This window comes from Nicotiana attenuata, chromosome 7 (genome assembly GCF_001879085.1).
Source record: "Nicotiana attenuata strain UT chromosome 7, NIATTr2, whole genome shotgun sequence".
NCBI classification, from domain to species: domain Eukaryota; kingdom Viridiplantae; phylum Streptophyta; class Magnoliopsida; order Solanales; family Solanaceae; genus Nicotiana; species Nicotiana attenuata.
In genome coordinates, this window is record NC_031995.1 from 34,878,489 (window position 1) to 34,889,628 (window position 11,140).

Here is an 11,140-nt window from a genome sequence, read left to right on the forward strand (position 1 = left end):
AACGACCAAAAATGGCTAAACCCAATGTTCTCATGAGCTCAACAGCCTTAGGTATATATAAAACTTAACCTAAAAATGGAAAAAGGATCTATTTATAGTGGCTGAAAAACTTGGACAAAAATACCCCTACGGGGTCAGCGCGGGCCGCGACAAAAAGGTAACGCGGCCCGCGCAAAAAGGTAGCGCGGCCGCGTGGGCTCTTGAAATCTTGAAAATTGGCTCTCTGAAGTTGAGGATAGCAGGCCGCGCAAAAGTGTAGTGCGGCCGCATGAGATCTGGCGCGGACCGCGTGAAAGTGACCGCGGCCGCGTGGCTTGCTTTGGACCCCAAATTTCATCTCTCTGAATCTCTTCACGCGGACCGCGAAGTGCGGTCCGCACTAGGATCTTTTTCCTTCACTTTTCTTGGCCTTTGATGCTTGAGCAGGTTTCACTCTGTTTTGAGCCGATCTTTGACAATTCAGTCACTTTGTCGCTCAAACCTGCAATCAAGCACAACCTGTGAGCATTTTGGGATTATTTTGTATCAAATTATACTCAAAGCATAGGCAAGTAGGGGCATAACACACGTTAAAATCCTACTTATCAACTACCCCCACCCCTAGCTGGCTGAGCGGGCGGTGGAACACTTGGTGCCTGAACCATAGCACGGGAACCCTGCTGCTGCGACTGAACACCCACTAATCTCGGACAAGCCCTCCGGATATGACCATACTCACTGCACTTAAAGCATCCACCTGAGTGCTGCGGCTGAGGGAACTGAGACTTACCCTGGCGGGTCGGCTGACCATGAGAATAGATCTGAATAGGAGGTGCTCTGATAGGAGCTGATGGTGCACGGTAGGACTGCTGATCGGAATACTGCACATGAGAACCACGGCCACCTGGAGAACCATGAGAAGTATGAAGTGCTGAATGAAATGGCTTAGGAGGATGGCCCCTACCAAAAGAATCCCTGCCTCTAGATGAGGCACCACTGAACCTGCCTGAATGACGGGGCCTCTTGTCAGACCCCTGACCACTACCCTGCGATAGAACCATCTCAACTCTCCTGGCCACATTGGCTGCATCCTGAAAGGAAATCTCGCTCCCAGTCTCCTTATCCATCTGCAATCGAATCAGTTGAGCGAGTCCCTCAATGAACCTCCTCACCCTCTCTCTCTCGGTGGGAAGTATGATAAGAGCATGACGGGCCAAAGCAATGAATCTGGTCTCGTACTGAGTGACGGCCATAGAACCCTGCTGGAGACGCTCAAACTGCCTCCGATAGTCCTCCCTCTGAGTGATAGGAAGAAACTTCTCCAGAAATAGCTGAGAAAACTGATCCCAAGTCAAGGCAGGCGACCCAGCTGGCCTAGCCAAACAATAATCCCTCCACCAAGTCTTGGCGGAACCTGACAGACGAAAAGCAGTAAAGTCGACCCCATTGGTCTCCACTATCCCCATGTTCCGAAGAACCTCATGACAGCTATCTAAATAATCCTGGGGATCCTCTGTAGATGTACCACCATAAGTAGTAGTGAACAGCTTGGTGAACCTGTCCAATCTCCACAAAGCATCGACAAACATAGCTGCTCCATCACCAGTCTGAGCTACTACACCCGGCTGAACTGCTCCAACTGGCTGAGCTGCTGGAGTCTGAAACTGGGGAGCCATCTGCTCTGGAGTGCGGGTAGCGGGAGTCTGTGCTCCTCCCCCAGCCCGAGAGACGGCTGGTGCTACAGGAAGTAAGCCTGCCTGGGTGACACTCTCCATAAGGCCCACTAGGCGGACCAGAGCATCCTGAAGTACTGGGGTAGCAATGAACCCCTCTGGGATACCGGAACTGTCTGGGCCGGAACCTCATCATCAAACTCTACCTGAGGCTCTGCCGTTGCTGCTGCTGCTCCGGGCTGAGCTCTGCCCCTGCCTCGACCCCTAGCACGACCTCGACCCCTCGCAGGAACTGCTGCTGGGGGCTCGGGCTTCTGGTCTGTGGATGAAGAAGCACCTGTTCTCGCCATCTGCAAAAGAACAGAGTAGAAATTCAATTAGCATTGAGAAACCAAACCGCGCGACAGAGATGAATAGAAGTGAAACTGTTCCTAACTCTACATCATCTGGGGATAAGCACAGACGTCTCCGTACCGATCCCTTAGACTCTACCAAGCTTGTCCGTGAATTGTGAGACCTAAGCAACCTAGAGTTCTGATACCAACTAGTCACGATCGAGACTTTTCACCCTCGGGAGTCGTGATGGCGCCTACTCGTGAAAGCTAGGCAAGCCAAGCGTTATAATTTTATTATCCTTTTTCTTACCTTATAACAATTTCAAATTAACATGGAATCGACAGCGAAAAAATAATAATAATAAAAGATATGCGGAAGACGAAATCTGATAACTTAGCCAAATACTAGTACAAAATATTCAAATTACATCTCTACCTAGAACTGGTGTCACAATATCACGGACCGTCTACGAATACTACAAACAGTTGTCTGGAAAGAAAGATACAGTCTGTCTCTGAAGTAAATGAAAATAGAATATAAAGGATAGGAGGGGACTCCAAGGCCTGTGGACGTCTGTAGGACTACCTCGGGTCTCCGCTGGACTGAAGGCAGCAACCACTCTAAGGTCCAAAAGCTCCGGTACCGAGATCTGCACACAGTGCAGAGTGTAGTATCAGCACAACCGACCCCATGTGCTGGTAAGTGTCGAGCCTAACCTCGGCGAAGTAGTGACGAGGCTAGGATGAGACTACCAAATAAACCAGTGCAGTTAAAGCATGTACGACAAGCAATAATAACGGAAACTAGTAGTTGAAGATGGGAAGGGGAAACATGCTGCGGGGAATATCAAGTACCAACAGTAACTCAGGAGAAAAGCATGAAGAACATCTTAAAGTGCGCATCAGTAAGAATAAGGAAACAGTAACGAATCAATATCCACATTTATTCATTATTGTTGCAGCACGCAACCCGATCCAATTCATATAACACTATTGCGGTGTGCAACCCGATCCAAATCATGTATCACTGTTGCGACGTGCAACCCGACCCCTCCTGTTCTCCCTTATTACTTTATGTTGCGGCGTGCAATCCGATCCCATATAATATTGTTGCGGCGTGCAACCCGATCCCATATAATATTATTGCGGCGTGCAACCCGATCCAAATATACAAATCAACACTAATCACAAAAGAATCCCAGCAAGGGAACAATTAGGAAACAACAATATTCCGATAAGGGAATCAACCATGAGAATAAACACATCCCGGCAAGGGAACCAACAGTAAGAATTAAATACGTCTCGGCAAGGGAATCAACTATAACCAATCTTGTACCAACATTTAACTTCACATATGAAATCTCAACTGGCCAATACCCAACAATGAACAATTACCACGAGAATAATCATAATTCTTGCCCATCACGGAAAATCAACAACTTAGGCATTCGTAGTACTTATTAAGAAACACAACGATTAATATTCAAGACTCACGGGCATACTTGACAACGACGTATAGATACTCGTCACCACACTTATACGTCGTACACTACAGTAGCACATAGCAACTAAATCACAATACCTATTCTCTCAAGCTAAGGTTAGACCAAACACTTACCTCGAACTTTCACGGCCAACTCAAGCCTCAAACACCGCTTTTCCTTTAGAATTCGCCTCCAAATTACTTGTATCTAGTCCAAATTAATTTAACAACATGAATAAATTCCAAAGAATTCATACCCAATGCTTAATTATAGGTTTTCTATCATTTTTCCCAAAAAGTCAAAAATGGATCCCGGGCCCGCTTGGTCAAAACTCGAGGTTCGGACCAAAACCCGATCACCCATTCACCTATGAGCCCAAATATGCAATTAGTTTCGGAATCCGACCCCAAAATGAGGTCTAAATTCTAATTATTCATAAAGCCTTAATTCTACCCAAATTTCCAATTTCTACCATAAAAACCCTATATTTTTGGATGAAGATTGATGAAATGCAATGGGAAATCGAAAGAAAAAGGTTTAGAATCATATACCAATGCTTTGGGGAGGAACTTGTTCCTTGAAAATCGCCTCAATGCTATCTAGTTTTGAAAATATGAAAATGTGGGCTAAATCCCGACTTTGCTACTATTTTAAGTGCTGGGCGACAGTGTTCATCGCGTTCGCGAGAACACTGTCGCGATCGCGAAGAGCTGACAGAAGTGGACTTACGCGATCGCGAGTTCTCTTACGCGTTCGTGAAGGGTAAGCCTCCCTAACCCTCGCGTTCGGGACCGGCGTACGCTCTCGCGTAGAAGAAATGGCAAATCCCCAGCCCACTTCCATTTTACACTACGCTTTCGCGTGACACCGGTCGCGTTCGCGATGAGCAACCCCCTAGTGCTCCGCGGTCGCGACTGTGGCTTCGCGTTCGCGAAGAACAAATCCACCCCAGTCCCAATTTCCCTTTCGCGATCGCGAGAGTTACTACGTGATCGCGATGCACAAAATGTCTGTGCACCTGAAGCAGCAAAACCTGCAACTTTTCTAAGTGTAAAAACCTCCCGAACCTATCCGAAACTCACCCGAGCCCTCGGGGCTCCAAACCAAACATGCATACTAACTCAAAAACGTCATATGGACTTACTTGTGCAATCAAATCGCCAAATTAACACCTTTAACAACGAATTTAGCATCAAATCAAAGAAGAATCTCAAGAACTCTTAAGTTCAAATTTTTAACAACCGAGGGTCCGATTCACGTCATATCAAGTCCGTTTCTTACCATATTTTACAGGCTCAACCTAACTACCATATAAGACCTGTACCAGGCTCCGGAACCAAAATACGGGTCAGATACCATCAATTTCTAATACATTTAAATTTTCAAAAACTCTTAAAATTTCAGTTAAACAATTTTCTTCAAAAATTCATTTTTCGGGCTTGGGACCTCGGAATTCAATTCCGGGCATACGCCCAAGTCCTATATTTTTCTGCGGACCTTCCGGGACCGTCAAATTACGGGTTCGGGTCCGGGTCCGTTTACCCAAAATATTGACCGAAGTCAACTTAAATTCAATTCTAAAGGCCAAATTAGCATTTTCATCAAATTTTTACATAAAAGCGTTCCGGATATATGCCTCGACCGGCACACAAATCGAGGTGAGATAAAAGGAGGCTTTTAAGGCCTCGAAAAACAGAATTTACTTGTAAATCAAGTGATGACCACAAAAAAAAAAAAAAGAAGACTTTGAATCTATCTCAACACTGGCTCAAGAGGCGAAGATTGTTTAAAAACATATAAAGAGATAAATTGCCATCCAAATACCGATGTTGGCCTACTAACACTTCACGCTCAGTCCTATTAACTAGAGCATGGATAAAATAATATGTGAGCGCAACATCAGGTGAAACAAAAATTAGGTGGGCCTAGCTCTGATTCCATGAAAAGAAAAAGGAAATTTGAAGAACACAAATTTATTGTTCCAATTCTGATGGGTTTAACAATTGAAGAATTAATCTAAATAGTTGCGCAGCTATTTAGATTAATTCTTCAATTGTTAAACCCATCAGAATTGGAACAATAAATTTGTGTTCTTCAAATTTCCTTTTTCTTTTTCTCCTTCTGTACAATGAACTAGCACTGCATCGAAAAAATGGGCCAGCAATGGAACATGGGCCGGCCTGCTAATCGTTAGTCATGGATAAATCTGAATGTCTTAGGATCAATACTATCTTATTCTACTACTACAATAATAAATCCAATATAATCCTACAAGTAAAGTCTGGGGAGGATAGAGTATGCACAGAAGAAAAACAAAAAGAAAAGAGGAATTTTCAGAAACCACTATTGTTTAGTGGCTATTAACTTCTTATAGCTATTGTATACATAATTACTTCCTGTAGCTCCTATTAGTTGTTACGGTAGTGTATTCGTTGTATTCGCGCTGCTGTATTCATGAATACAACAACAAAAAGCGCCTAAAAATCAGGGCAATCCAGTTGTACCCGCATGTATTCACATGTATTTGCGCCATGTAATCATGAATACATCAGCAAAAAGCGCCTAAAATCAGGGCAGCCCAGCCGTACGCGCATGTATTCACATGTATTTGCGCCATGTATTCATGAATACAACAGCAAAAAGCGCCTAAAATCAGGGCAGTCCAGCTGTACGCGCATGCATTCACATGTATTCGCGCTGTTGTATTCATGAATACAACAGTAAAAAGCGCCTAAAATCAGGGCAGTCCAGCTGTACGCGCATGTATTCACATGTATTAGCGCCATGTATTCATTAATACAATGTAATCGCAATCACCTTAAAAATAAGTATGTCCAGTTGTCTAAGAGAGAGGAAAAACATAAATAGCGTATTTCATGCCTCAATGGTAGTATATACCATAAACACTTATTTTGCTATAAAATATAAAAGGTAGCTATAGAAAATAATATTTCAAAATAATTTTGATTTATAATAAATAGGGTGTATACCTTTGCTATAGGAGGTAAAATTCAGTAGCAGCGAGCAATAATAACAACAAAATAATAAGAAAACGAAGCGAAAGAAACATGTAGTAATAAAAATCTAACAATAATTGAATACATCAAACTATCTTATTCTAAAATTCTAATTTGGGCAGTAAAACCGCTTAATGATCAACTTTTATCTAATTATGGTGAAAGCAAACTTGGATTTTAACCATTTAAGTGATCCCAATATATCAACTTTATTACTAATGTCTGATGAGAAGGATGACCTACTACTTATATTCTAGACAAACTTCCTAACTTTAATTCTTTTTAAAACTATATAGCATGTTACACGAAATGATGCAGAATGAGTAGTAACTTTCATTAGCAGATGAGGCATTTATTAAAGTCAATGAGCAAACACTTCTACTATGCCTATGGGTGATTCAACTCGGGAGAAATTAAAAAATAGCCAGATTTACAAGTGGTCATTCAAAAATAGCCACAATTTCAAAAGTAATCGAAATTTAGCCACTTTTCATGTAAAGATAAATTTGAACGAAAACACTATTCAAAATACGGAAAATACGCCAGCATAATATACTAGAATTCCAGTATCATATACCGGTCCAACATAATATGCTGGAAGTTCATACACAGGTGCTCCAATCTCCAGTATATTATGCTGGAACTTTCCGCGTGTTGGAGTTCCAGCATAATATACTGGAAGTTCATACACAGGTGCACCGATCTCCAGTATATTATTCTGGAACTTTCCGTGTTGCAGCAAAATAGTGGCTATTTTTCAATGACTCTGCAAACGCCGACTATTTTTGAATGACCAGTCCGAAAACTGGCTAGCCCGTGCTATTTTCACTTCAACTTGTATTTATTGACACTACTACACTAGTTGTCAACGAACGCGTCTTGGGCCGGATTGACTAAATAATGTCCTTTCATTGAAAACAGAAAATTTGCCAAAAGATAAACCCTCTCAACATCAATACCTCATACATGGGACTAGGGAAGGTAGTGTTTACACATATCTTATTCTACTTTACAAAGGTAGAGAACTCAATATGTGTCTTTTGCAAGAAATTAGAACAAAAGAAAAATGTCAATTTATCCAACATAGATAAATTGCCATTTGCCATTTGCAAAATGGCAAATTGATCAAAAACAAACATTAAAATGAAAAGAAAAAGGAAAAAAAAGAAAGAAAAAGACCACTAGCAATAAAAAAAGAAAATCAATAACTTAATTCATTAATAATTGTTTTCTTTGCCTTCATCATCAGACTCCAAATTATCATCATTAGTATCAGGTTCATCACACATAGGAGTTGTGTAGTAGAAAGGACCAAGCACATATTTGAGCAAATCCCTGTAAATCACCGTCGGACGGTGGAGTTTTATACCGGACTTTCCTCCGGCGAAGTCAGTGGCAATGTTACAAACAGGATCAGGTGAAGAAACCAATCTCAAAAAGCAATTCTGAGGTTTAATTGTTTTGCCATAACAAGTTGTGTTTGTAATCAAGTCAAATTTTCCAGCTTCATCTGTTAGGTCACTTCCATAATAAATTACTCTTCTCCTCTCATCTAGGCATGTAAGTGATACTATACTACCTGCATGAGATCCAAAGCGAATTCAGGATTTAAAATTACTGGGTTCAGAATAAGGCTCTCGCCCACGGAGCTAGAGATTGTTACACTGTTGTTACTACAGTTAAACCTCTCTATAACCAGTGGCGAAGCTAGGAATTTTCTCAAGGATATTCAAATTTGAAAGAAGTGAAAAAAAATTCCTGACAAAGGGTGTTCAATATGTGTTATATACTTCTAAAACATAATATTTTACCTATATATATAGACAGTACAATTTTTCGACGAAGGGTACTGACCACCCTTGTGACAATGTAGCTTCGCAACTGTCTATAACAGCTACGTTTATTCCGATATTTTTTGGATGCTATAGTGAAGTGCTGCTATAGAGGAAATATATTATAACATAACATAACATAAAAGATTAGTTCCGAGAAAATTTGATTTTTATAACGAATGACTGTTATATAGCTAGGGATGCTATTATAGAGAGGTTTGACTATATATGTATATGCATTTTAAATTCTTTTGCGTTCGTATGCTATAGTTCGAGCAAAAAATTAGTGACTTCAACTAGACATATAGATCTTCCTTTGCATGAAATGTACCTCATTTATAAACCTAGTTACCTTGTTAAACCTTAGCTAATTAAGGTACGTAGAAGTAAGAAACTATTTTATGCAGATGCAGACCATCATATTATTTTTGAATCTTTTTTTTAATAACCGTTTCTAGACCATTTTCTAAAGGAATATACATTTTGCACTCCTAACTTTCTTGAAAACTATTCTTTAAACCCCAGTTTAGATAATTTCCCCTGTGATCGTCGCAAGCAACCTTAGGACCCTCTGCTGGAAAATTATACTGTTTAGTTTGCTCAATAACAAGTGGAGTTGGGTTCTTTTTCTTTTTTTTTTACTTCTTTATATTTTGACACCTATTAATAAAATTTTTGGCTCCGCCGCTGGTGATCACAAGCTTCATCGTTATGGAGAAGTTGATAGTAAATTATGAGTGGCGGATTCAACCAATTGGTATGTGTGTGTGTTAAAACAAGTATGGATAGAGTTAGTCATACATTTTAGGATCTACTCTCTCAATTCAGAACCCACAACGTCTAAATTCTGAATTTTGCCGATGTAAATTACATACCTTTGATGGGTTTGGCACCATCAACCCATTCATTCCAGCCCTGAGTACAATCTTGGCAAAGAACTTTGCCAGCAACATGTATTATATCCATTCCTTCAAAAGCTTCTGCAACGTTCATGAAATTAGAAAACACCAAGAATAAAGCTGCAGCCATCACCATGAAATTAACAGCCTTCATCTTCATTTGTATCAAGAATATTTGTTCAAATATTGGAGCTATATAATTAATGGATATTGCTAGAACATAACATGTTTGCAAATGTATAGATATATATATAGTACTTTATTTTCAGAAGAATTTTTGAAGTCTTTTTGACTAAGAGGCATATCATGGAAGGTCACTACCTATGACGTGCAAACCATAATTTCGCATTACGCCTAAAGGATTATCATACCCAACATGAATTATTATTTGGAAAAAAACTATACAGTATAGCCGCTACAAAAAATAATAGCCGGAAAATATGTATTTTTTGTATATTAATGTATAATATACATATTTTACACATAATCAATATATACATTTGTACATTTTGGCGAGCAAGTGTAAATATTTTTAGTTGATCGGCCAAATGTGTAACTTGCCCTTATTATTTTAGAGGAAAAGAATGTGTCTTAGATATTCGGCTTGGAAAGAGCATTTTTTTTAAATTCTGATTCAGCGCTATAATAATTTTAGTTTGGTTATAATTAGGGTTATCGATACCTAAAAATTAAAAATAATAAACTCACACGAAAAGAATAAATCATGAGTGACTCTCACGTTCTTAGTCAACCCTTTTTTATTTTTGGCTGAGGTGAACATGAGAATGAGAGCTTGTGATTCTAGTTTATTGGATTGTAAATGGTAGATGAAATAGTTTACAACTTAAAGTAATTTCTTGTAAATACCATCTTAAATAAATATTTTTAGTCCTTGAGTATTTTTCCTCATTGAAGGATTTGGGGAGGAAAGTTTGAAAGAAAGATAAGAAGGTAGCATTTAAGGAGCGGCCATTACAAAGAATTTATGTATTTATATTCAACTGTTTATGCAACTAATAATAGGGGACTTTATTCATGTTAAAGAGAAGCTTAATTTGGGGATCTTGTCTCCTTGAATTTAGCTATATATATAGGAACTTATACTCATTGTAGACATAAAATACTTGTACGCAACAAAGGCTAAATTTACTCTTGCTTTCTATTAACATCTTTTTGCTCAATACTCTGTTCTTATTCTTGCTTCCGAAAAAGCTCACTTCATAGCCAAATTTGTATTTTCTTCAAGTATTCTTTATTAATTTATTTATGTTCTTGGTTATTTTATATTTGGATCAATTTAATTCACGTGTCAATAAATCACGTTACAAATTTAACAGTACTAATTTACGGGTAAACACTAGCATGTTGGATATTTCTTTCCTACAATTAGTTTTCCCCTTTTTGGAACTTCCAGTGAGAGTAGTAAAATGGTTTTAGCATGAATCGTCGTGGATCCATGTTTTTGATAAAAATAGGTACAAGTGCACATATAGCTATTCTTATTGATGCTATTTTAGATATTAGCCAATACTTATTTTGACCTAAAATCTTAGACTAAAAATTTTAACTTCACGATAATTCATGACATTTTTGTCCCAAAATTTTGAACTGAAAAACTGAAATTCACGACGCACTAGCTAATTTTTAAATAGCAACCCTTTAGAGTGGCTATCGGGTGTCATTTCTACGATAAAATACTGGATTTGTTATGAACTCTAAAACCAGAACGCTGGAGTTATCTTTTCAATTAATGAAGTTATCTTCTTTAATCGAGTTCAGATAATTCATCGTCTACTATACTATTCCCTCTTGCGCATAAAATTTCCCCTTCTCTTCAATGTGTGTGTGTGTATATATATATACATATATATATATATATATATATATATATATATATATATATATATATATATATATATAT

At 39.1% G+C, this 11,140-nt stretch overlaps 1 protein-coding gene and 1 pseudogene across 1 annotated transcript; both read right to left on the reverse strand.

Annotated features, from left to right (window-relative positions):
• The window catches only part of LOC109229952, a 167,451-nt pseudogene extending 163,137 nt beyond the window's left edge, over positions 1 to 4,314 (reverse strand).
• On the reverse strand, positions 7,378 to 9,449 carry LOC109228924 (pistil-specific extensin-like protein). The gene is made up of 2 exons (XM_019394185.1): positions 9,196 to 9,449; positions 7,378 to 8,067 (listed from the first exon to the last, which is right to left on the reverse strand). Exons 1-2 carry the CDS (start codon positions 9,377 to 9,379, stop codon positions 7,706 to 7,708), a joined length of 546 nt encoding a protein of 181 aa, XP_019249730.1. The 5' UTR covers positions 9,380 to 9,449; the 3' UTR covers positions 7,378 to 7,705.

What these genes read in the sequence shown, in the direction of transcription:
- LOC109228924 (XM_019394185.1), bottom strand. Translation starts at nt 9,379, where the DNA reads ATGAAGATGAAGGCTGTTAATTTCATGGTGATGGCTGCAGCTTTATTC. An exon ending in TGGTGCCAAACCCATCAAAG is followed by an intron (nt 8,068 to 9,195) that starts GTATGTAATTTA and finishes GATCTCATGCAG; the next exon opens with GTAGTATAGTATCACTTACA.